Genomic DNA, 27,775 nt, shown 5'->3' with positions numbered 1-27,775 from the left:
GGATGGAAGTAACAGGATGAAGGGCTAGGCTTGGAAGCAAAATTTCTCAGAGTATGTCTTTTTGTACAGTTTTCACCATTCAACTATATACATATTTCATAACTTCAAGAATAAAAACAAGGAGAAAGCAAACCCCCAATCTGAAAACAAACTGAAACAAAAAAACCTAATTATATCACACTGATAACTTAATCCTATAGAAAAATGATTTCAAGTTATCTTTGAACACATCACTCTGATATTACACTTACTGAGCTGTATACTCAAGAGAAAAGGAACTGCAGAGAAATCTTAACTTTCACTCCATACTTTAGTTTTTAGTAATAACACTGGTACTACAATTTTAAGACCATCATGTGTACTTATATATTATAGGATAAAGTTTTATTAGCAATCAAGAAGTTCAGTGTGCATTAAAAGAAATATAGTTCTTTTTATGCATAAATTTGGAAATATGAAAATGAACTAACAAATTTTTGATTTAATGTATTTCCTAGCTCTGGTCATTGAAAGGGCCTAAAAGTAAAAACACCCAATTACAATGAACACAACTAGACCTTAGTCTCTGTTGTGGGTTGAATTGTGTCCCCCCAAAAGGTATGTTAAAGTCTTCACCCGCAGTACCTGCGAATATGACTTTATTTGGAAATAGGGTCTTTGCAGATATAATCAAATTAAGATGAGGTCATACTGGATAAGGGTAGACCCTAAATTCAATGACTGGTGTCCTTATAAGGACAGAGAGATTTAAATACACAGAGGGAAAAATGCCATATAAAGAGACAGGCAGAGATTGAAGTTATGCTGCCACAAGCCAAGGAATGCCAAGGATTGCCAGCAACCACCAGAAGCTAGAAGAGGCAAGGAAGTATTCCTTTCTAGAGACTTCAGAGGGACACTAACTCTACCAACACCTTGATTGGACTTGTCTCCAGAACTGTGAGAGATTTCTGTTGCTTAAAGCTGCCCAGTTTGTGTTATTATAGCAACCCTAGGACACTGATAGTCTCTAATGATGTTCCCTACTAAAGTGGCTCCTTAGATATAAGACAAGGAAAGTAAAAGATAATCCTAGGACATATTATTGTTCTAGAAAGCAAGGAAATTCTCCAAGACTGCTTGTGAAAATGGAGTTCTTGTTGGCCAAATTTGGGACAATTTGAGCATCACTAAGAATAATGACTGTAACTATATAATATTGGATAAACAAAAATCCATGACTCTATTGTGTTTAATATCTGTGTTTATAAAATATTTTGCTACCACTGAAATGACTATTACACCAACTCCTTGCTCTGAATATTGACAATTAAAGAGAAGGAATAAGTATTTGCCTTGCCTTTTTAGGAGGAATTATAGTTCACCCGTAGCTGATGAGTTAAAGTCTTTATTTCTAGAAAAATGCCAACTATTAAATGTAGAGGCAATGACAGAATTTTTTTTTTTTCCCCCGATCAGTAAGGGGATCGCAACCCTCGGCACAGTGTGGTCTGCACCACATTCAGCCAGTGAGCGCACTGGCCATCCCTATATAGGATCTGAACCTGCAGCCTCGGCGCTACCAGCGCCGCACTCTCCAGAGTGAGCCACGGGGCCAGCCCAATGACAGAATTTTTTAAACTGCCATTCTACAACCCACAGTGATATAACTGATTTGGGCAAGAATCATTAACGGTTACAGGAATATTCTTGCATTATTTATAATCACAGAAAATTAGAAACAATCTAAACGTCCAAAGTAGGGAATTACTTAAATAATTTATAGTTCATCCTTATTTTATAATGGTGTGTGAGTCAAGTTCTTAACACCTCAAGGATATGCACATGCACACACACAGAGCCACTTTTGAACACAGGTAATACAAGCACTACATTTTAATTATCAGAAGATATATAAAGAACACTAAGTCTTCCTTTCATCTGTTATCTCCTCAGAGATAACTACTATTATCAGGTTTTCAAGTGTCCTTCCAGATATTCCAAGTAAATCTAAAAGCATATGATTGTGGATACCTGTAATATATGAGTATGTGTAGACTACTTAAATAAGGCTTTTTATATACACAGTTTTGAACCCATATTTTTCACATAATACATCTTGAAAATTGTTCTATACCAGTGCAAAAAGAATTCCTTTCTTTTTAACAATTTAACAATTAAATTTATGATACAGCCATAAAATGAGAAAATACTACTAGTGTCACTTACCAATGTACACATTGTTTCCAATCTTTTACTACTAGAAATGTTATAATTACACATTTATCTTTTTCTATACATTGAACATATCTGTGATAAATTCCTAAAATAGCTGGGCTCAGAAGTATATTTTTGATACATACTGATAAATTGTATTCCATAAAGGATCCCAACAATAAATGCAAGTGCCTCTTCTATACTTTCGCCAACCATGTTAAATCAAAAGTTCTAACACTTTTTAATATTTGAGAATCCGAAAAGATATATCCTATCATAATATAACTTTACATTTCTCCTAAGTGACGTTGAGCTTTGTGTTCCCTAATTAAAAGCCATTTATATTTCCTCTTCTTTTGAACAATATCCTTCGCTGTTTTTAATTACATTGTCACTTTTTCATATTTATCTGTAGAACTCTTTAAATATTGAGAAAAATGCCCGTTTATATATGTTTTATCATATTTCCCCTGTTTGTTATTTCAATTTTGGGTTGGTTTATGTTTTGTTTTATTTTTGTGTGTGTGATGCAGAACTTTGTTTTTATGTAATCAAATTTATCAAACTCTCTTTTAATGACTTTGGGTTTTACTTAGAAAGGTCTTCTCCGCTCTGAGATAAAAAGATTCTCCAAATTTTCTTCAGAACTTTTAAAGCTTTGATTCATCTATTATTTATTTTGATGTAAAAAGTGAGATAGGGCTCCAACTTTACTATTTTCAGAAAACCAACTATTAAGTAATCTAGATGGAATTTAGTATTTATAATATATGAGGGGGTCTTCAAAAAGTTCATGGAAATGTTCATATTATCTTTTATTTTTCCACAAACTTTTTCGAATAACCTTGCATTAACATCAAAAAGTGGGTTAGGCTACAGATACATGCAACGACATGAACTGAATCTCAAAAATAATATCCTGAGTGATAGAAGCCGGGCAAAAAGTACATACCATATGATTCCATTTATATCAAACTTTAGAAAATATAAATTTAATATACAGTGAAAGAAAAGAGATCATTGGTTTCCTACAGTTGGAGAGAGGAGGGAATTTACTGGGAGAGGAACAGGGAAACTTTCTGGGGATGATGAAAAAATTGTAAATCTTGACTGTAGTGGTGCTTTCATGGGTGTATACATTTGATGAAACTCAAACTATACAGTTAAAGTGCTGCATTTATTTATTTCTATTTTATATTTTTCGCGAATGGCTAGTACAGGGAAAATGATGCATTTAATTACGTAAATTATACCTCAATAGAGCTGATTTTTTAAAAAGTGAGCTATGAAAGAACATTTACGGTATGATTTCTTTTTGGTTTTAAATAGAATTAGACACATTATAAGATTAGAAAAAAAAACACACCAAGGTAATTAGAGTTAACTCTGTGTAAGAGATTATGAGTGTTTTAAATCTTCTTTCTTTTGCTTATTTTTATATCCCGATTTTTCTGAAATGAAAATGAACTACTTTTATGCTAAGAAAAAAGTTATTAAAATTTAAAACAAGTATTATTTTGTATAGACCTTAATAACACTGAAAAAAAAATAAGAGAAATGAATAGGATTTCAGTCTCTACAATGTAAAATAAACGCTCAAAGCTTCCAGTATAGCATGCTACTTTTCTTAGCCAAATGTCCAAAAATCACTGAATTATATTGTTTTATAATGAAAATCTGATAGATCATGTTTTCAAACATTATTATTTTAAAGTTAGAAAATGGAATGTGAGGCCCAAAGAGTTAAGTAATTTGCTCACTATCATACCACCAGTTAGTTAGCAAACTAAGATTCTGATCCCAAATTCAGTCTTTTTAAAAACAGGGTCAAAACCATGGCACAAACTTTATGCTCTTTGTGCTTTGTCTTTATCATCTTGTTCTTTTTTTACTCACTCATTCTCTGCATTTCAACAAGAATAATACTATTGTTTTGGGCAACTTTTCAAAATAACTTATTTTAGTTACCACTGGAGCCTATTGTTTTAAAATTCTTAAGATTCCTGCTAGTGTACTTGTATTAAATATAAGTATAGCTGGCTGGTTGCTCAGTTGGTTAGAGCAGGGCGTTATAACACCAAGGTCAAGGGTTCAGATCCCCAGCCAGCTGCCAAAAAAAAAAAAAAAAGTATATACAGGAGGTATAGCTGGGACTGAATTTTCATAAAACTTCTGATTCAGCTTGTCCAAGACATCTAAAAACTATTTTTTTTTTTTTTTAAAGATGACTGGTAAGGGGATCTCAACCCTTGGCTTGGTGTTGTCAGCACCATGCTCAGCCAGTGAGCGAACCAGCCATCCCTATATAGGATCCAAATCCGTGGCCTTGGTGTTATCAGCACTGCACTCTCCTGAGTGAGCCACGGGCTGGCCCTGAGGCATCTAAAAACTTGAGTAGTTTTTAAAATATTTATTTTGAATTTCATGGATAGTAATTTTTAAAATATTATTTTGAACTTCATGGATAGCTTAATTGGCTACACTGAACTCTGAGTAGTTTTTATCATTTGTTATTTACTACTAAAAAGAAAATTTTTCCTTTCTACAATTATATCTTTCATTTCTGTATCTTGATTTGTTGATGATACGATGTCAGACAATAATGACAGAAAAAAAGTCTTGTCTTAGTCTGCCTATATTAGAAAAACCTTTGGAGTTTCATCTAAAAATATAAAGCTTATTGGTTGGAAATAGAAGGAAATGTCCTCAATGTAAGAAATGACTCTTAATGAACTAAGAATAAAGATAAGCAGCTATTACAATAATAAAATATATTTTTCTTTTTTAATTAACTCATGTTATATCTATTTGCAAACATTAAGCCATCCTTGGATTCCTGAGATGAACTCTGGATAGTCATGGTTTATTTTACTACATACTGCAGAATTTGAGTAGTGGTTGATTTCTTTTTTAACAAACTAATGAATTTGATAAGTTAGTTAAATATAGAACATTTTTATTACATTTACAGAATTGTGTATAATTTCCTTTTTTTTGCTTTGTCAATCTTTAAGTACACTGGGAAGTTCTCTCTTTGTCTAAGCCCTGTCTATGATCAGATGGCATGGTAATAATACTTTCCTTGAAAAACACCTTTCTTAGATGATAGGTAAATTCACAGAATTGTAAAATATTAAATTTATAAGAGAGCTAAGATGGTATCATTAGCTGCAACTCGTCATTTTGCAGATAAGGAAATCAAAGATCAGAAAAATAAAGTGACTTGCCAAAGATCTCTGGCCAAGCAAGGCCCAGCATCCCTAGGCCTTCAGTTCAATGAATAACAGATAGATTTTTGTCAACACTTATTCAACAGCAAGGAATACGCTGTACGGGAGTAAAATGAATTGAATTTATCATTAAATGAGAAAAACATTTGGATGATTATAATTAAAAACTAATTATATGACCACTTATTTTTTAAGGTGAAAAAAATACTTTACTGTAGCCATACCTGTGATTTTAATATTACAAGGAATGCCAAAAGGAGCCTCTCCTACAGTTCCAGTAGTCCCACCCCATCTGCATGCACACCCTAAGTCAAGTTTCTGTTGCATGAACTAAAAACAAAACAAAACAAAAATGGTGGCTTTAGCACCTATTTATTTGCTGTCTGGAGAGAAAAATAAAATTCACATGTATACAACAGAGAAAATGTTTTTATATAAGAGCCTTTCTGTTTATCTTCCCCACCCCTCTTTTAAAGATTACTTTGTCTTTCTGCATTTCTATAGAATTGAAATCTATATAAGTGCCTTACTCTAAAAGCATCTCATTAAAAAAACCATACTTTAGTCCAAACCTCATGCTAATTATAATATGGCAAATTTCAGTTTTCTCTACCTGTTCAGTGATGGCTTGGAAGCTATAGAGTCTGACCAGTCCTGAGCTGTACATCACAATCAGTATTCCATGAGACAAGGTGGCATCTGTAATGTTCCCAAAAATCTGGGGAGAAAGGCAGATATCACCTGAGAAAAGACCAGAAAGCCAGTCCTCTGAGTGTTCACATTGGTTTATACTCTTGCTTAATATTCAGGTCACCACTACAAGACTACTGCCTAGCATTAAAACTTAATTATACTTTAGAAACTTTAGGCTAGGGTGTTATTAGGGGTGAGCAGTAAGCCACCGAACTCTCAGACTGGAGCACAAGTGGAATTACAGCACCTACCCCTCAAAATGATGCACTAGCATTCATTTGCTTCATAGCTTTGTTACTATCTTTTAAAATCTAATCCTATTCCTCATGGATACCAGTACACACTGAAGCCATGTCATTCTAAATAAATATTTAATTTACCATGCATATCCTGCCAGGGACCCATGCTTTATGCTAAAATGTTCTTTACAGAAAGACAAATTTTTATAGCTAATTAGAGGTAAAAAGAATGGATCTAGGAAAGTAACTGTAAGAGAAACAACCAATTCCAGAATTTTATCATTACTTTCTTTTTAAATCTCTAATACTGTTTTATTTTTTTGTCATATAAAAACCAAACATGTTAAAGACCAAACACCTGCAGAGACATTCTGTCTAGCTGACTTGAATAAGGTTTTGGTTCATTGTTTGTTCCCTTTTTGTTTCTGTTCCATGCATTGAATACTGTCACAATTCTCCAAATAGCTCTGATAAAGAACTTGATTCTGTGCCTATTTTAATATTTAACAAAAGCCAACATAGGCAAATATTAATAGTAATGAAAGACTAGAAATGAAGTAAAAATCTGTTTCTATTTCTACTCAAGACAGATTACTTAGTGAAGACCTACCACCTGAATGAACAGCTTAAAGTACATTCTGAGCCTGGCCCCTGGGTAGTCTTATTATTCATGGTAAGTGAAGGATGTCCTTCAATCCCAAGTAACCATAATCAAAACCAAATCACTCAAATGATTTACCTTGGACATATAAGAATAAATAGAAACAACTTAATACTTTGCTAAGTGTTCACTCCTATTGTAGACTGTAATAACATACACAATTACTTAATCCACAAGCACAAAGAGAACAATTAAATTTTGAATTGGGCTTTTTTGTCACCTTTTAGAAGGCTTTGATGTTGACTTTTGCTCATGACTTTTTAATTCACTGATCCTGGTTCCCCACTTTGAAAAGGAGGAAGTGTAATAGAAACATATTTGTAAATAATGAGTCTATAATAAAGAAGCCACCCTTTTTTAAAATTTGGTTTATACTTTGGAGTGAAATGTAAGTTCAAATTCTAGCTCCTTCACCTACTATTGTTAGAATTTGGGTAGATGCTTAAATCCTTAATTGAATACATTATACATTACAATGTCGTAAAATACTCAAAGTACCTGGCACAAAATAAACAATTAATGAGTGATAACTAATATTATTCTTTAGCCTTTATGCAGTTTAGTATATTGTGCTTACATAATATAAAATTTTAATACATTCACTTATTAGTGGACCCTCAAGATCTTGTCCTCTACAATACTTCAGATGCTTAAATAAAGACTAGTAGAAACTGAATAAATAACTATTCACCCAGAGTAAACAACAATTTTTAAAAGGATAGTAGAAGACTATTGATTCTTTTACTCTAAGGAAATTTATCCCTTCTTTCCTCCCACACAACTGCTGCACAAATCAAGAACAATGGCAACAACAATAAAATCCAAAACTGAATGAGTTGGAAAATTTACATATTTAATTATAAGGCTTGTTTATATACCATAAAGCAGCTTTGGATCTATACCTTGCAATTAAAAAGACATTTTGTTGCAGCTTTTCATCTTCCTTTAATGTTCATTTTAATAAGCTTTGGAATATTTCCTCTGAAAAAAATACCTTACTCATTTTGTAATTTTATAAAATAGTAGTTTGTTAATGACCACAGGTATTCAACACTATCCATCTGAGAGGCATAAAAGCACGCAGAAAGATCAAGGGATAATTAGGCTCCCTTCACAAGTCAAATGTTCTCATGTATTTTGATATGAAATAAACCAGGTCAGTGAACTTTTTATAATTAGGGGAACATTCCAATCAAAAAGCCTAATAAATAATTAAATGATGACACTACATCTTAATGTCGATAAAATTAATATTGCAATTAAATAAGCAGTGGGTTCTTACCTTTTTGTTGATCTCTAGAATCCCTACAAGTGAAAAAGGTAGAACTCGGAACACTGCAAGGTACAGCAAAACAGGTTGTTGAATGCCTGCCTAGAAATAAAGACTAAAATCATAGGCAGCTCTCAAAAGTACTTCAGAAGCACTCTGTTTTCATGAATTGACAACATCCATCTGTCCTAGCATGAAGTTATGGAGATGTTTTCATGAATTGAAAACAATGATCTATCTAGATTGCAAAGTTACTTAAACAGGAGGGCAAACATATTTAAAATATTTCTGCTAAACCTTCAGTCCTTCAAACACATGCATACACATACATACACACAAAAATCCACAAAAATAAACATAACAATAAACATTTCTTAGCAATGAAATACTATGCATTTATATTGTAAATTAAAGTTCTGGACTTCCGGTCAAGATGGCGGAATAGACGGTCCCTAGTGTCACTCTCTCCCACAAATCAACCGATTTAAACTATAAAAACATAACATCAAGTGCATATGGAACGGGGAGACGTCCTGCGGGGGAGACAGAAGCTCTGCGGAGACCACATGCCCTGCAGGGCTGCTGTTGCACTATCCGGCAGATAGGCTTCACCGCCACCACCCGGCTCCATTCCCAGCCCAGCCCAGTGCGCACAGAGTGGGGAGACGTCCGGCAAGGGAGGCAGAGGCTCCGCAGAAACCACACACACTGTGGGGCTGCCACTGCGTGATCCAGCAGGTAGGCTTTACTGCAGACACCCGGCTCCATTCCCAGCCCAGCCTAGTGCACTCGGAGAAGGGAGACGTCTGGAAGGGGAGGCGGGAATTCCACGAGGACCACATTGCTGCTGCGCGATCCAGCAGCCCAGCCCAATGCGTACGGAGCACAGAGACGTCCTGCAAGGGAGTTAGAAGCTCCGTAGAGTCCATACACCCTGTGGGGGGGCCGCCGCCGCCGCGTGATCCAGCAGCAGGTAGGCTTCACCGCCGCCACCTGGCTCCATCCCAAGCCCAGCCTAGCATGCACAGAGCAGGGAGACATCCTGCAGGGGAAGGGGAAGCTGAGCAGGGACCACACACCCTGCGCTACCACCCCGTGATCCAGCAGCCCAGCAGAGTCCAAGCTGACCAGAGAGGTGGCTCCCCAGAGAGGCCCAAGACCTGAGGCAACCACACACACAAGGCACTAGTGGCCAACTGAGCATTAACTGAGGTAGCCACACCAAATTGGCAACCACAGCAACATCTTAGTCAGTCAATAGTGTCAAACCTGTGGACTGTGAAACCCCCTGCCACAATGAATAAACATCAAAGAAAAGATACCAGAAATATGAAAAATCAAGAAAGTACACCACCAAAGGATAATAACTCTCAAGCTCTAGATCCTATAGAACAAGAAGCCCTTGAAATGACTGACAAGGAATTTCGAGTGATAATTCTAAGGAAACTGAATGAGATACAAGAAAACTCAGCTAGACATCATGATGAAATGAGGAAAAGTATACAGGACCTGAAAGAGGAAATGTACAAGGAAATCAATGCCCTGAAAAAAAATGTAGCAGAACTTGCTGAACTGAAGAAGTTATTCAGCGAAATAAAAAACACAACGGAGAGTTTAACCAGCAGGCTTGCGGAAGTTGAAGAGAGAACCTCTGAATTTGAAGATGGGCTGTTTGAAATAACACAAGCAGACAAAAAAAAAGAAAAAAGAATCAAAGGCTTGAAGAAAATCTGAGAGAGATATCAGACAATCTCAAGCGCTCAAATATCCGAGTCATGGGTATTCCAGAAGGGGAGGAAAAAGGAGATTGCATTGAAAACATATTCAACAAAATAGTGGCAGAAAACTTCCCAGGTATAGGAAAAATCACAGATCTTCAGATCCAGGAAGCTCAACGATCACCAAACATATTCAACCCATAAAGGTCTTCTCCAAGACATGTTATAGTCAAAATGGCAAAACTCAAAGACAATGAGAGAATCTTAAAAGCTGCAAGAGAGAAGCGTCAAATCACCTATAAGGGAGCCCCAATCACCTATAAGGGAGCCCACATCAGACTTTTCATCACAAACCCTAAAAGCCAGAAAGGAATGGGATGATATATTCAAAATACTAAAAGACAGAGATTGCCAGCCAAGAATACTCTACCCTGCAAGGCTATCCTTCTGAAATGAAGGGCAAATAGCATATTTCTCAGACAAACAAAAACTGTGGGAGTTCACCACCACACGACCACCCTTATAAGAAATCCTCAAGGGAGTACTGGGTTTGGTTCCTGAAAAATAACTACCACTGCCATAAAAACCCAAGAAAAATCTAAACCCACTAGTATAATAAAAATGGCATTCATAAAGAGAAAACAAACAAACAAAAAGGCTATCTACAACCTAAGGAACCAACAAACACAGAAAACAGTAAATCAGAAAGCAAGGAACAAGACACCTAAGACAACCAAACAACAATCAATAAAATGCTAGGAATAAATCAACACTTTTCAATAACAACTCTTAATGTAAAAGGCTTAAATTCCCCAATCAAAAGACACAGACTGGCTGACTGGATTAAAAAGGAGGACCCAACTATATGCTGCCTTCAAGAGACCCACCTCACCCATAAAGACTCACATAGACTAAGAGTGAAAGGATGGAAAAAGATTGACCATGCAAACAGAAAAGAAAAACGAGCTGGAGTAGCTATTCTTATATCTGACAAAATAGACTTTAAACTAAAAACCATAAAAAGAGACAATGAGGGACACTACATAATGACAAAAGAAACAATTAACAGAGTTAAAAAACAACCAACAGAGTGGGAGAAAATATTTGCAAAATATACATCTGACAAAGGATTAATATCCAGAATATACATGGAACTCAAACAACTTTACAAGAAAAAAACAAGCAACCCAATTAAAAAATGGGCAAAAGAGCTAAGCAGGCATTTCTCTAAGGAAGATATACAAATGGCCAACAGACACATGAAAAAATGCTCAACATCACTCAGCATCCGGGAAATGCAAATCAAAACTACACTGAGATACCATCTCACCCCAGTTAGAATGGCTAAAATCCAAAAGAGTATGAATGATAAATGCTGGCGAGGTTGCGGAGAAAAAGGAACTCTCATACATTGTTGGTGGGACTGCAAGATGGTGCAGCCTCTATGGAAAATGGTATGGAGGTTCCTCAAACAATTGCAGATAGATCTACCATACGACCCAGCTATCCCACTGCTGGGAATATACCCAGAGGAATGGAAATCATCAAGTCGAAGGTATACCTGTTCCCCAATGTTCATCGCAGCACTCTTTATAATAGCCAAGAGTTGGAACCAGCCCAAATGTCCATCATCAGATGAGTGGATACAGAAAATGTGGTACATCTACACAATGGAATACTACTCAGCTATAAAAACGAATGAAATACTGCCATTTGCAACAACATGGAGGGACCTTGAGACAATTATATTAAGTGAAACAAGTCAGGCACAGAAAGAGAAATACCACATGTTCTCACTTATTGGTGGGAGCTAAAAATAAATAAATGAACTCACACACACACACCCCCCAAAAAAAAACCGGGGTGGGGGGGAGAAGACATAACAACTACAGTTCCTTGAAGTTGATACTACGAGCAAACAGAAAGGACATTGTTGGGTGGGAGGGAGGGAGGTTTTGGTAATGGGCCACAATAATCAACCACATTGTATATCGACAAAATAAAATTTTTAAAAAATTAAAAATAAATAAATAAATAAATAAATAAAGTTCTAACAGTAAGGAGCCTAATCAAAAGACACATACTTATCATGGTCATATCATCTGAAAAGTAGTGCTACACTGACATGTCCATATGAAATGAAAAAAAAAAAATCAATGATGAAAGTTTGAGGGATTTCTCTGCTTGAATAGGATAGCTCCCTTACTTTGAAGTACAAGGTCCAGTCAATTTCTCTCCACTATGAAATATAAAATAATCTGTTGTACTTTCCTAATATAGGCTTGAAGGTAATTTCCTAAATTTGTGGTAGGCAAAGGTATCTGCCCCATCATAGCCAGACTCTGTTTCAACAGAACCTTAAAGGCTGCGGCTTCAAGACCACCAATCAAAACTGCCATAACTAAAAGTTAGAAAACAAATGAACAACAACAAAAATAGATTGTGATGTTTAAAGCCCCAAAGATTCTCCTTTTGAAAGGGATATATTTTTATTAAACTAAGATCTTCAAGGTGTAAATCAAATTCCCTCCATGTTCCTAAAACCCAAAGTAAAGGTATATATCTCAACCAAGAGCATTAGTTGTTGGCTGGAGATTGTGGGAAAACAGTCTGGAATGCAGAAATAACAAGACTTTTATTAATATTATCAGATTATGATAAATTAAAAACCTTGAAAGATGGTACTATATAAAATTAGACTTAGAGAGAATTATATTAAGTGAAACAAGTCAGGCACAGAAAGAGAAATACCACATGTTCTCACTTATTGGAGGGAGCTAAAAATTAATATATAAATTCACACACACACACATACACACACACACACACAAACCGGGGGGGGGGGGGGGAAGAAGATATAACAACAACAATTATTTGAAGTTGATACAACAAGCAAACAGAAAGGACATTGTTGGGGGGGAGGGGGGAGGGAGAAGGGAGGGAGGTTTTGGTGATGGGGAGCATTAATCAGCTACAATGTATATCGACAAAATAAAATTTAAAAAAAAAAAAAAAAAAAAAAAAAACATCACAGTTAATTTGAACTTCAAGACCAACGTAAAATACTAGTTAGTAAACAAAACACATTTCAAATCTATTTATTTATTTCTTTCACTAGCTAAAATTCATCTCTTAAGGTATAAGGCTTTAGTATATGACATCAGTAGTAACTGGGCACTAAAGTAGGTACAACCATTGTTGGGAATCTTTCATGCGTTATTCTGGACAACTGAGCAGTGTAAAAAAGTAATGTTTTAAATAAAATACTTCTAGTAATCTGAAAAAAAAAATAAATAAATAAAATAAAATAAAATAAAATAAAATAAAATTAGACTTAAGTTCTTGCTCTTTGGGAATTTAAATTCTTTAAAAGGGACATTAGACAAGACACTTTTAGAAGTCTCATAAAATGTTTTGCTACTTTGTTATACTATTTCACTTTTGTCACCTTTTCTTTATCAAAGTGGAGAGGGCAATACACTGAGAGTATGAGGAGAGAAGTATTAATAAGACAGACAACATCTCTTTTTCTTAGATTGTCACACTCAATACATTAGGAAAAGGGTGAGGAGATTCCACTAAAAGGCATGCAGTTATGTTATTAATATGACTGAACAGGATACAGGAGAAGGCTAGAAAAATATTTATAGATATCCATGGTAAAAAGTAAGTGGAAGTAGCCAACAAATAGTTTACTTGGCTTCAGTAGGGTACAGAAAGAGCAGGCAAGGGAATTAAGAGAGGAACGAAAAGCAGAGTTCACTGGCCCAGAGTGTGAAGGGAATACACGGAAGGGTTGACAAGGGAATGCTTGATACGGGTATCTAACTAAGATAAAGTCAGAGGAATTACTTAATTTTTTAAAAGGCGCCCTAGAATTCAATATAAATTTTACCTGCCAGTCAGTGTTACAGGAATTTCAAGGAGGTGCAGCATGTTATAGTGTATAAAACTGTGGAGCTAGGCTGAGTTTGACTCTAGGTTCTACCTTTTACCGGCATTATGACCTTGGGTAAGTTACTTAACCTCTATGGGTCTCTGTCTCCTCATCTGTAAAATGGGATAATAATACTATCTACTGTAAGGGGTATGCTGAGGATTAAATGCATTAATACAGGTAAAACACTCAGAATAGTGCTTGGCTGTTTTATAATCAAGGACACTAGAGAAAAAAAGCCAAAGTAGTTCTAATTAAAAATAAGAAAGAACTAGAACACAGAATCTACCAAAAGGAAAGAGAAAATAAGTATTTGTTTTTTTCTAGATGTCCTGGAGTATGAAGAAACAGAAAACCACTAAGAGCAGAGTCTTTACCTATTTAAAAAGAAGTGCTCAATAAATGCTTTTTATAGTATTTCCCCCAAAGCCACCAACAGAAACAAAATAAGTTTCTGATATAAATTTTTAGACTTCACTTTATAAAAATCTATGACATCTTGCATAATTCTTTAAAAAAAAAAGAAAATCTATTTTAATAGCATGCTTTGGGAAAAAAAATTCTACCTACCAACTTCTATAGCATACTTCAGAAATCAAGTTCCTTCATAACAAATTCACAAATTCCAATGGAAACGAATTCTTCGTTTTACTGAATGTTTAAAGATGTTTACCTGCCGGGCCACTGCTGAGCCTTTGTTCTGAGCTGACTTCACTGCAATGACTTCTTGAGGAGTATCCCAGCTCAAGTATCTTTTAAAAAAAATGAAGAGAAGTTTATTCATCTGGGTCAATTTCCCCGTACTTACTTAAAAACAAAATATAAATATAAGTAATCAGTTTTTTACTTACTTAAATAATAAAAGCAATCTATTTAAAAAAAAAAAAACTAAAGGAATTCTCTCCAGATCCCTATATGGATATATCCCTATTTAAAAAACAAAAAAACAAACAAATATACACATATATAAAATTCTAATCCTTCTAGTCTTGAAGAAAAAATATTTTTGATTTAAGAGTATGCAAAACTTAAGAAACAACCATTTCTACCTTAAAATGGAAGTTATAAAAAAAATTAAAAATGTGACTTTTACAACGTCCATGCACTTATTTACTCCTCAAGTTTATGTCTAATTTACAAAACTAATAGTTAAAATAACAGTTCTTGGATTGTACTAGGCAGATAATTTAACTGAAACAGACTAGCCTTCAGGAGAACCTACCATAAAGTGCATCCTACATAGAAAATACTATTTGTAGAAGAGATAAAACAGGGAATTAAAAAAAAAAAAAAGTTTATCTGCCAATTACTATTAGCTAGTTCCTCGTGAGATAAATGATAATGACAGAGGGTCTCTATCCTCGAATCTTCAGATGTAGTTATGAGGCAAGAAAAAGAAAATAGGTTTATAAATTGAGATCTGGGTATGTACTAGAAAACTGAGGGAGAGGGAGAGCTTGAAATTTCCTGGGGCACAAGTCTCAAAATTTTATAATAAAATCTTGAATAATAAACTCAAAGTAAATACCTGAATTTGCAGTAAGAAGAAAGATATATTTTCTCAAGGATTTTTCCTGTAGTTGCTGATATACGAAGTAGCCAATTATGAGCAGTCAGTGCTATGAGTGAGGACTTATAATCAGATGTATTGGAAAATATTTCCCCCTAAAAAAGTAAATGATGTGTAAAAATGAAACTGCTTAGTTATGAACAATTTGCAGTAATCAATGTCCAAAGAAAATAGCTAAATACTTAAAGAAATAGCCAAATAACTAACCAAAGAAGAAATATTAACTGCAGAAACAGAGAATTAAGACAAGGAAAGATATGACTATGGGTAATTATTTTCATCATTAACTTATTAAGGGAGTTTATTCATATAAAAGTACTTAAACAGTACCTGAAATAATTTATTATTACTTATTATTACTTATCATTAAGTATTCAACAAATGTTAGCCAATCATAATAGCAGTAGGAGTATTAATAATGATGCCATTGCTGTAGTAACAGTAACAGCTCTTAAAGTCATGTACAATAGCATAGCAATTGCGAGTCATCTGCTACAAAAGACATTCATATTGTACCTTTTTTCTTTACTACAGGACTTGTTTTCCTTTAGATGAATGTCAAATTTGCAAAGTACAAATTACCCCATTATTCACTGTGGTTCTACTCTAACCTCAAATGAAAAGCTAGAATCCAGAATCAAGGTAGCCAAAGAACAGAAGACAGACCTGGTTTTAAAGATGTCACCAATGAATTATCCCAGAAAAGGGATAGGTTAGCTGCTAAGGCACTCCTGTCACTGAAGAGCTATCACAAGACAGAAGTCTAATGCATGAAGAGAAAGAGAAGCAAAAGGCTCTATTTTGACTTGTGGAGTAAAAAGGCAGTTAGAAGAGGAAAGTTAAGAATAGAGAAGTTGAAATTAATCTAGTATTTGCTTAGGCCAATAAGTGAATAGAAAAGAATGAAGGCATAGTTATTTTATATATGCTCCTATAGATCTGTCTTCTCTTTCAAATGTTAGGAAAAGAAATAAGTTTTGTTTTTTAGGGGGGGAGGTTCGTTGTGTTTTTTTTTTTTTAAGCTTATTAACTACTGAAAGTCTTACACTGAATTCACAGGCAATGATGTAAATACTTTTTTACTCTTTTTTTTTGGCAGCTGGCCAATAGGGGATGCGAACCCTACTTTTTTATTCTATGTCTTACATAAGTATCATTTCATGGAGATTTAAAATTTTTTTCTGTTTGATTTTTTTGGTGGCTGGCCAGTATGGGGATCTCAACCCTTGACCTTGGGATCATAATACCACACTCTAACCAACCGTACTGTCAGCCCCTTTAAGTTTTTAAAATGTTCTATTTATACCTTGCTTATTTAAAAAAAAAACCCTGAAGCAGCATATATGAATATAATGTTTGAACTATTTTCCTAAAACACAAAGATGTATTTCACACACTGTCTTGGAAAGGGTACTAATTCAAGAGCAGTTTCACATCAGTATATTAACAACAACATAATAAGCTTCTTCATTTTTCTTATCTCACTTCAAAACTTATTTCACTTCAAATAAGAACAAAATGTTTAAAGAGAAGTGAGAATAGGAGTTAGCTTACTAGAAATTATTTCTGCAAGATAACTCTAAATTTTTGGTGTTCTGTACTGGTGTATTCAAAACTTCCTGAATTAAGAGTATGTTATATTCCCTCTCACCCCAGTGAAAATGGATTAAAAGGCTTTAAACATTATTTTTGGTCACAAATTGTGATTTCTATATTTCCTGAAGAACAACCAACCAGATTCAAAGACCTGATTAATTTGTTGCAGTATTTCCTAAGTGCATTTCTTAGAACACTGATCCCATAGACAACTAATATTTAGAAATATTCCTCAAAAAAAGAAATTCTATGATCAAAAGAGTTTGGGAAAATGGTATGACAATCATCATGCACATTGGTATTATTATAAGTATTGTTAGTATTAAGGTCTCTGAGAAGTAATTCTATAAATACACCTGTTTAACCTTTTAAACTCAGAATATCCCAAACTTAATTTTTCCACAGCCCAATTCTTCCCAACCCCTCTGGCACCTATATACTTGTTAACATCCTTGAGAACAGTGTTCTGAAAAATCTACACTAGGGCAGTGCTGGTCTGATGGAATAAGCTTATCTTTTATGTATTTTTTATGTTTTATTTTTTATTTTTATCTTATTATTTTCCTAACAACATTCATGGAGGAAATATATGAGAATCCATTTTCAAAGAGCCATATAACTTAAATGTTGCTCTAAATAAAGACTTTTTTTATTGTTTCAGTAAATTAAGTGGAATGATCTCTTAAACTCTAAGGATAATTATAAACTAGCTTATATTGCTTATAAAACTTTTAATCAGTTTATAACTTTATCTAGTTCTCAAGATTTAAAAAATTATATCTAATTTTAAAAACATATTCATAATAATTTTTTAAAAATTATTTCATTAGGAAAAATGATAATGAAAAGAAACTCTCTTCTTGATTGCTTTAAAGATTCAAGAATCACTATGACATTTAAATTTTATTCCTTTATATAATATCTCAACAATAAATAGCTCTTTTAGGCTAAAGATGCTTTAGAAACAAATGTTCTAAAAACAAATCTTACCACTGGGCATTCCCATAATAAAGCATCCTCTATTTTTTCTGATTTGGAACATTTTGGCATTTCATAAAGTTTTCTTGGCTTTGATGCAATGCTGGGAAAAAAGAAAAATAAATGATAATTTCTTTTCAAAACTGATACAGTATTGGCATAGGTTTAAGGTTTTTTTATTCAGAGATTTGGAAAACAAAAATAGAACTTGCTATTTGCTTTCCTCTTCTTAACTAAATGTTAACATTTTTTTCTTATCATAATTCATAATACACATTCACAGAAAAAAAATGCGAAAAATATAACAAGATTAAAATAGTTTATAATACTATAAATCTACTAAAAATAACCATTACTAATATTTGGCTCATTTCCTCCTAATTTTTTTTATATACATTTACCTCCCTGGATACTGTTTTCCAAAACTGGATAATATTGAATTCTTTCTTTACCTCTGAACATTTACTATGAATATCTTTGTTGAATTCCTTCAAGTTCATAAACTATTGTTCTGATATTTAAAATGAAAACTAGTAGATAAAAAGGATTGCATTACTTCAGAATAAAAATTAGTGGATGAAAAAGGAAATTTCCTTTATGGTTTTTTCACTCCCAAATTACCTTTCAGAAATGTTGAATAAGTTTACACTTCTGCCAATACTGAACACTATATCTTTGATGTAAAAAACAGTCTCTAAGTTAAATAAACAAATTTTTAAAAAAATTTTTTTAATTAAAAAATAAATAATAAAAAAGTCTCTTACTTTTAATTTATACTTCTCTGTTTACTACTGAGATGTGATCATAGATGTTTTCATTTTTTTACTGATGAGTTTAAAAATTAGACTACTGTTAAAAGAGAAATGATTTTCAGGGTGACAATTTTATTCACCTTTGATGTTCTCTCGCTGATTCAAAGGTTTAATCCAAACAGAATTTCACAGGAATGAAAGCAACCTCATATGTGATTCTAACATGTGGTTAAAACACCCCTGGATGGCCTGTTGAAGAACTCCAATACTATTAACCATTAGAACACTAATCAATGACACTTACTCTAATTTTAAAACATTTTTAATTAAAGCAGGAACCCCCAAATTGGGGAAGTTATGAACTATGCATTAAATGATACTAAAGAACTATTTTGTTAGGTGTGATAATGACATTATGACCATATAAGAAAACGTCCAGATTTCCACTTCCAGCATGACAGCATGAGGAGCTCTAGGGACATATTCTTCAGCAAAACTGGTGGAAATTATAAAAGGACAACCATTTAAAGTCTCTGGAAATGGATCTGGGGAAATACAGCATACAAAGAAACATTATTCAAGAAAACCCATTAGAACTCAGTAAAAATAGTGAGAGTCTGTGGTGTTTGAACCAGGGCATGCTCCCTCCCTTCTCACTCCCAGCTCAGCAAGGTGGAAACTCTACTCCAGACTGGTATATCCAAGACCACAGGGCTCCCTCTCCTCCCAGCTTCCACTCAGAGGGCTATATTCCCAGGAGGGGCAGGATGACAGCATTTCTCATGCAGCCCCTAGCTGCCAGTTGCTTTTTATTACTGAGTTCTTTATATAGGCAAAAGATACAGGTCACAAACTCAGATCTACATAAAGAATGGAACAGCATTTAAGAAGGAATAAATAAAAGTAAAACAAAACCCCTTTTTCTTATTCTTTATTGATTTAAGAGGTAATTTATTTAAAATAATAATAGCAACAAGGTATTCAAAGATTATAGTACATGGATAAGTAAAATGAATGATAGCAATGTTATAAAAGACAACAGGGAGGAATTATAAATACTCTGTTATAAAGTACCTGTACTACCCACAAAGAGGTATAATGTTATTTGGATGTGAACTTAGATTAGTCCACTCTTAGGGGCAAATCTTAATGACCTCAGATTTTGCAATAGATTTTTAGATATGACACCAAAAGCAGGAGCAGCAAAAGGAAAATTAGATAACTCGACTTCATCAAAATTAACCTTTTGTGTTTCAAATTATACCATCAAGAAAGTAAAAAGACAACCTACACAATGGGAGACAATATTTGCAGATAATATAACTGATGAGACTTGTATCTAAACTATTTAAAGAACTCAATAATAAAATGACAAACTCAATTTTAAACGAGCAAAGGATCTAACCAGACATTTGTCCAAAGAAAATATACAAATTATCAATATGCACAAGAAAAGATGCCTGACATCATTAGTCATCAGGGAAATGCAAATCAAAACCACAATGAGACACCATAAGTCAGATGATGAATGTTGACAAGGACGTGGAAAAATTGGAACTTTCATACACTGCTGGAGGGAATGTAAAGTGGTATAATTACTTTGCAAAACAGTATGACAGTTCCTCAAACAGTTAAACATAAGAGTTACAATATGACCTACCAGTTCCATTCATAGGTATATATCCAGAGAACCACAAATATACATCCACCGAAAAATTTATACACGAATGTTTACAGCAGCATCATGTGTAACAGCCAAAAGTTAGACACAACCCTAATGTCTACCAACTGATAAATGGGTAAAGAAAACATGGTATATTCATACAAAGAAACATTATTCAGTTATATAAAGTAATACCAGTACATGCTACAACACGGATGAACCTTGAAAACATTATGCTAAGTGAAAAAGCCTGTCACAAAAGACCATATATTATATGATTTCATTTATGTAAAATGTCCAGAATAGGTGAATCTATAGGGACAGAAAGTAGACCAGTGGTTGCTTAGGACAAGGGGTAATGGTGGTATTAAAGTGACAGCTAAAGGGTACAGGATTTCAAAGAAAAGCAAAATATTTCAGCACAAAATATACATCTCTGACATATTTCAAAGTGGCTAATAAGAAGGGCTAGAAAAACAAGAATAGCTGGAAGGCTACCTTTTGTGGAGAAATAAATCTGCATTGGTGAGACAAACCATCAGGATTTCTCTGAGATTCCCCTCCTTTGTCTACCATCTATTCTCAGGGAAGCTGCCAGATTACCTGAAATATTTTCATCTGCATAACAAGACAGCCTTTGCTTGACTGCTTTCTTTCCTTCACCTATGATGCCACCACCCCCAGAGCTCTGAGAAACTTGGTGCCAGGCCATTGTTCTTTGTGCTCATTCATTTTCCCTGCAAATCATTTACTCCTATCTGCACACGATTGGGTTATTGGGCAATCACTCTCCTGCAATTTCCCTGTTCTATGCGCATTAAAATTGTGAAAATTCCCTGTGCATAACTCCCCCCATAGCATGTTAAAATAAAATTTATTACGCCTTTTCTTACATTAATTTGCTTTTTTGTCATTTGATTTTAAGTAAACCTTCAGGCGGGTGAAGGGGAAGTTTTCCCTTGGCCCCTACTGTTTCTTTCTAAGGTGATGAAAATGTTCTAAAATGAACTGTGGTGATGTCTATGAGTACTAAAAATTATTGAACTGTACACATTAAATGCATAAACAGTATGGTATGTGAATTGCATTTTAATAAAGCTCTTAAAAAGTAAATGCCCATATTTTTAGAGATGCAAACTGAAGTATGTATAATGTTTAGCAAAGAGATAAAGAAAAAGGGCAAAGTAATAGGATAAAGCAAATGTGGCAAATCTCTATAGTTTTTGAATCTAGGTAGTGGGATCCAGTGCAGTTTTCCCTTCAGCCTCATACTGGATGGTTGTGGATGAAGCTGACTGTTAAACATTTTGGATCTACTAATACCATGATTTTGTTTCAAAGTTTTTCTCTTTAAAAAAAAAAAAAAAAAAAAAAAAAAGCAAGTACTTTCAAAACGAAATACAGAGATTCTTCTCCAAAGTACCACCTAATTATTTGGTAACCGGTTTTCTTGACTCTGATATCTTTAAGTAGAATAAAATACTAAACAGTACTCTGAACAGTCTATCATTTTGCCTGCACTATAAAGTAATCTTGCTTTAAGTTGGTATTTACAAAAATGAAACCTGCAACTTTAGATTTAACAAGATTTTTAAATTACACGCATTTTACCACCTAGTCTTATTTTGGACCTATTTTTCCATCCCCCTGTTTTACAAAGCACTAAAGTACGTATAAGGGTACTTCAAAAAGTTAGTGGGAAAAATAGAATTAAAAGATAATACGAATCTTTCCATGAATTTTCTATAAAAATTAGTTAAGATCGACAGTGAGGTGAATTACAGCAAAAATTATCACTAAAAATTTACCTGCTGACACAGCACCGATAATTGTCAAAATATATTCTTCCTCTCTCATAGGCTATAGGTGACTTGGAATGAGTTGTCCAAACATTCTTAAATTTAGTACTTTCCTGAAAGACACAAGGAATTTCGGTTTAGGAAAGAACCCATAAGCCTATACTGCACACCCATTTTAAGTTGGTTAGTTAAATTTAGTTTTCAAAGTAATTTCACGTACGTTACTTAAATACAGATTTTCAATTCTGTCCTCACGTTTTGGTTTAATGGGTGACCTCCTTTTAGAAAGACTGTTTACAGGAAGACATAAGAAGCTTAAAACTAAAAGCATCTGGGGGCCCTATTAATACCTATTTACTTAATTCCCCCAGTTCAGGGCATGTATCCACCTTCCCATCACACATGTGACTCTCTTAAAACCGGGCGCTAACGCGTAAAAACTGCACCCCAGCAGGAGGCTCGACCGCCAGGTGCCCCGCTGCCCTTAGTCCCGGCCGGCGGGCGGTCACCTGGCACACCAGCTCCCGCAGGATGCCCAGGTTCGTCCTCTGCACCACGCCTGCGTCGCGCGAGAAGCAGCCCAGCGCCCGGTGACTCAGCCGGCGACACACATTGGGCTTCCGGGTTGGGCCCATGGAGGCGCCGGCCGGGCTGGACTGAAGAGGGGCCCGCCCCTCACTCCGGTGCGGGGCAGCAGCTGCTACCTTCGAACCTGAAGGCCCCAACTTTGGTGAGACTCAGTTAAAGCTGACACGGGTAGCCAGGCAGGGGGCGAGGGAAATCAAAGCCGGAGCCGCCTCAACTCCGAGGGGAGGGAAGGAAAAAACAGCCCCTTGCCGCCGTGCCCATCACACGCTCTCCAGCAGACGACACTGCGAAGCCGGCCGCAGCCAGCCTACCGGAGCCGCTCCCTCACTGGGAAATGTAGTTCCTAGAGCCCTCTGAAGGAGGCTGGTTTCTTCCCAGAACTACAATTCCCATCAGGCGGTGGGGAGCGAGTAATTGCTCTGGCCCCGCCTCTATCCCCGCCTCCTCCCTGTCCCAGACTTGCGGCCTCGCCTCCAACCCGCCTCCTCCGGTCCAGCGGAGGCTGCGCGGTTGGGCTGTCGCGCTCTTCCGGGTCTGCTTGCTGTGGTGTGAGGAGAACCCTGGAGGTGGTGTGTTGCCACCTCCTGGTCTCTGTTTTTTATGCGCATCCTGCACTCGGACCCGTCCTTCACCTCCCTAGTACCCCCACGCGTCTCAGCCCCTGACCTTCGCTCTGGAAGTCCCCGGCCAGGCGCCGGAAGGGGCACCGTGCCGAGTGCGACACCCCCAAAGCAGCGTCCTGTCCTGAAGGTACGCCACGCGGCTTTCCCTTCAGCCCAACGTTGGACGTTGTGGATGAGGTTGAGGGTTAAGCATTTGGGGTGTAAGGCTACTTCAAAACATTTGTGGAAAAATAGGATTAAAAGATAATAGGAATCTTTCCGAGAATTTTTTGAAGTACCCTCGTATAAACTGTATGCTTTTTTATTATGAGTTAGTGGTGGAAGATGCTGGCTTTCCCACCAAACTAGAATTGAATTACTCTTCCCGAGGCCGGCCCTCGTGTGGCCTGCGGGGACACTGGCTGGTTTTGCGATAATTGGTGCATTTTCCTTTCTCCCGCCTCTTTTTTTTCCTTACAGGGAATAAAGTATGAAATACATTCTTATTGGACGACGTAAGACAGTCCACTCTAAGTAAACCATAATTTATACTTTTGTTAACTAGACCTGACTGTATGTTCAAAGTTCTCAGCACACCAAAATTTCAATAACCGTGCCCTTTGCTTTACTGTAAGTCCTTTGAGGTAGTGTCTTTGCATCTCCCACGTGGACTTGGCATGGTGCTTGTTGCTGTTAGGTGCTCAAAGGAAGTGAGTGATCGCATCTGACTGGCAGAGCAAAAAGTGCAGTACTGAGTGAGTGCTTTGGATTCAGTAAGAATTTGCCGTATCCCTTTTTAACACCAATTAATTTCCTTCAGGGCCGGGGCTTTTGCTGATTTTTCATGACTTATTTACAGCATTCCGTGGAGTGCTTTGTGTATTTTTAGAGAGTGCTCCAATAGTTAATGTGGTAATTCGTGAATGCAGCTGTCACTGAGAAAACTGAAACCCCCCCAAAATAACTGCGTTTTCTTTGGCTGGAATGGAATTAAAATTATTGCTGAGTTGGAATTCATCATCTCTTTTCTCCTTCCTCTTTGCGACCCCTCCCCCCCCAAAACCACACGTACTTATTTGTCTTCCTGTGGTCTTTATCTCACCACCAAGTCAACCAAGGGAGAGTCACTCTACATGGACTGTTTTGCCTCCTCACCCATAACCAAATCCTTTTGATTCTGATTCTTGTCCATCTCATCTTCATTTCATCTGAGTAATTTAGGGCCTTGTCATTTTTATCACATTGTTATATTAAGTAGCCTCCTTCTACTCTTTCTACCTTACTTGGGTACTTTCAATTCCAACCCTCCACACTGCTGCCAGAGTGATTTTTCTGAAGCATAGAGCTGTTACTTGCCTGTTACAGTCTTTTCAGTGGCTCCCAATCACACATAGCAGGATTTCTCAAACTCAGGATCGTCCATTGTTAACTTAAAATATTTTCAGTATGTTACATATATGCAAATATAAAACTAGGTATAAACTCCTTATGTTGTATCTTTTGTACAACTGTAACACCCATTTATAAGGTAGATGAAGTAAAACTATAAAACCAATAAATTCAAATGAATACCTATTCTTTTTCTTTTTTTTTTTTTTTTTTTGCTGGACCTAAAGAGCTCTAAAGTGAATGTATCCTGTCCTCTGTGACACACCTTCCTTACAGAAAGGCCTGTCCATATTGCACTTGTGTTGAGAGATTACTCAATGCCCTCACCTCTTTTCTTTACTTAAACCACTGCAAAACCTTCTTTTGCAAACTTATTTAAATTTTTTTGTTTAAACCACATCAATACCTTACTTTGTTGAATGTGTCATGACTTCACTTGACCTTCATTTGACAAACATCATCTACATACAGTAGTCTCCATTTCTTTTTCATTAACCTCCCATTGACAAATGGTATCATTTGTTTATCAAAGCACTCCTAAACACAAATGTCTGAACTGGAATCTTGTGACAACACTCAATTAAAAGATTGTCATCCAGATGATTCAGAGAATCCTTTTGTTAAAATTCTTTTTTAAATAGCTTTTATCAAATTAAAAATACAAGATTTCCCTTAGAGAAATCTCAAAGCCTTGAGGATAGATGTAAGAATCCCTTAGGGTCCATAAATAGGACAAAGTCTGAATCCCTTTGGGTAGTGTATAGGGCACACCACTATCATTGTCTTGCCCACATTTTCAGCCTCACCTCCTTAGTCATTCCTCACATTTGCTCTTGAGGTTCTGACATGTTTGCACACTTTCTCAAACCAATGTGCTTGAGATTTTCTTTATCTAAACTCCCTTTCTCCCCTCTGTTACTTATCTCATGACTCATCCCAGGTATCACAGTTCCACTCAGACCCTTTTCCTGACCCCTCCACATTACTTAGTAGCCTTGTCTGTGCTTCCATGTTACTTTGTGTACAGTGTGTCACTATATTAGAATTGTCATTTGTCTCTTCCCAAGTGGCCTGGGAAGAAATTGAGCAGTAATATCATTTTGCCTCCTTAGTACACTGCCTAAAATGTGATTAAGGAATTTGTATGTTGAATGAATGAATAGACTATAAAAAACAATGTTTGTTTAGAATCTATATCAGCAGCTAAGTACTTTTAGCATAGATGCAGATTTAATCTCCCCTTATTTTTTAAATCAACAGGAAACCACAATATTATTAAGAAGTAACTTTCAAAAAACTTAAATCCTCCAGAGTTCTTCCTATAAAGTAGATATTTTCCATTTGTTGAATGTAAAATGGCATGAACAGGTACAGTTTTATGATTGGGAAATGACTTCTCTTAGTTTGGAGCATAGAACAAATATTAGTTGTTGTTGTTTTTTTTCCCATTCTTTGTCTGTGTTACATTTACAGAATACTTAAACATCCTAGCCATAATATTTTAAAGACAAGGAAGAAGTATGAATTCAGAAGTTAATAAAATGCTTTCTGTTCATATGCTTTGCTTAAGGAAGCATAGTATAACTGAATAAATACAGGAAACACTCAGGTTATTAAACGCGAACATTTGTTCAGAGACAAAGAAATTTGAACCAAGGTCACAGGAGGTCATTCATTTAACACGTAATTATTATTTTTCTCCTACAGCTTACTAGGAACTGTTTTGGCATAGCACATAGTGATGAACAGGATAGACAAGGTCCCCTACATGTGGGGGAAGGTAAACAATAAAAAAATAAATAGATGAAAGAATAAGATTTTTAGGTAGTGATAGGTGCTGTGAAGAAAATAAAAGGGTGATGTGCTTGTGAGTGCTTCAGAGCCCTGCTTTAGCCAGAGTGGTCAGGGAGGGCCTCTCTGAAGAGGGGTCTTTTGAGCTGAGCCCTGAATGATGAAGAGGAGCCAGTCTGTAAAGATCTAAAATAGGAGTAGTAGTCCAAGTAAAAGGATGCTTAAGTGAAAGGTCCCCAAGGATTATAATAACAAGCTTGGCTTAGTCTAAAACTGTCAGAAGGCCAGTGTGGCTCTTTAGCATGCAGGAGGGAGAAACTTGGAGCTGTAGGCTGTGGTAAGGAATTTTGGATTTTATTCTGTTGTGATAGAAAGCTGTAGGAGGCTTTGAAGAGTGGAATGACATGATTTAATTGTGTTTAAGTAAGGTCATTATGGCTATAGTTATGAATGTATTATAGGGGGGCAAGAATGATTGCAAGGAGACAGGTGCTGTTTCATTGGTCCAGTAAAGACCACTGAACTCAGTAGTAAAGACCACTGCCCCCCGCCCCACTCCTGGCAACCTCAGTTCTATTCTCTTAAAAAAGTTCAACCTGTCAGAGAACCAGGTGATTGAGACTAACATCACCATTGATAAGTTATGTTGATAGCAGTTACCCTTGATATGATGTGATAAGAATAGCACTCTACCTCTGTGGTTTTCCTCCATAAAACTCATAACCTTAATCTAATTATGAGAAAAACAACTAAGTATTAATTGAGGGACAATCTACAAGATACCTGACTAGTACTCCTCAAAACTGTCTAGATCCTCAAAAACAAGCCTGGTACAAAGCAAATGCTACACAATTCTTGGATTCTGTTTATTATTACTATTTTGCTCTTTAGTTTTGGGGATTTCTGTGATTATAGCTGAATTTCACTGCATCTCTCTTCTCCTTCAGCATACTGATTTTTAGCTTGGCACTCCAACAAAACAGTATCCATAATACTTTATTGATAAGAAGGAAATCATCAAGATTGTAAAGATTCGGGCCGAGCCCATGGTGCACTCGGTAGAGTGCAGCGCTGGGAGCGCGGCGACGCTGCCGCCGCGAGTT

General features: G+C 35.7%; 2 protein-coding genes across 8 annotated transcripts in view; one reads left to right on the top strand and one right to left on the bottom strand.

The window, feature by feature from the left end:
• DCAF17 (DDB1 and CUL4 associated factor 17) overlaps window positions 1-23,183 on the bottom strand; it is a 37,540-nt gene extending 14,357 nt beyond the window's left edge. Inside the window, exons 1-8 of one of the 4 annotated variants that reach the window (XM_063105700.1) lie at window positions 22,812-23,183; window positions 22,312-22,415; window positions 18,101-18,191; window positions 15,473-15,609; window positions 14,618-14,696; window positions 8,302-8,391; window positions 6,040-6,144; window positions 5,651-5,756 (exon numbers count right to left, since the gene is read on the bottom strand). In XM_063105700.1, the coding sequence (XP_062961770.1) occupies window positions 5,651-5,756; window positions 6,040-6,144; window positions 8,302-8,391; window positions 14,618-14,696; window positions 15,473-15,609; window positions 18,101-18,191; window positions 22,312-22,415; window positions 22,812-22,937 (838 nt within the window). In that variant the 5' untranslated portion in view covers window positions 22,938-23,183. The other 3 variants (XM_063105715.1, XM_063105720.1, XM_063105708.1) reach the window with 3 other exon arrangements.
• METTL8 (methyltransferase 8, tRNA N3-cytidine) overlaps window positions 22,916-27,775 on the top strand; it is a 79,911-nt gene continuing 75,051 nt past the window's right edge. Inside the window, exon 1 of one of the 4 annotated variants that reach the window (XM_063105739.1) lies at window positions 22,916-23,032. Coding sequence is in view for 1 of the 4 variants with exons in the window: in XM_063105728.1 (XP_062961798.1) it covers window positions 23,491-23,640 (150 nt within the window). In the remaining 3 variants the exon portion in view is untranslated. Of the gene's footprint in view, window positions 23,033-23,433; window positions 23,641-27,775 lie in introns of those variants that run through there. The other 3 variants (XM_063105735.1, XM_063105728.1, XM_063105732.1) reach the window with 3 other exon arrangements.

Source organism: Cynocephalus volans, chromosome 1 (genome assembly GCF_027409185.1).
Source record: "Cynocephalus volans isolate mCynVol1 chromosome 1, mCynVol1.pri, whole genome shotgun sequence".
In the NCBI taxonomy this organism is placed as follows: domain Eukaryota; kingdom Metazoa; phylum Chordata; class Mammalia; order Dermoptera; family Cynocephalidae; genus Cynocephalus; species Cynocephalus volans.
This window is presented reverse-complemented; position numbering and strand designations above follow the sequence as displayed.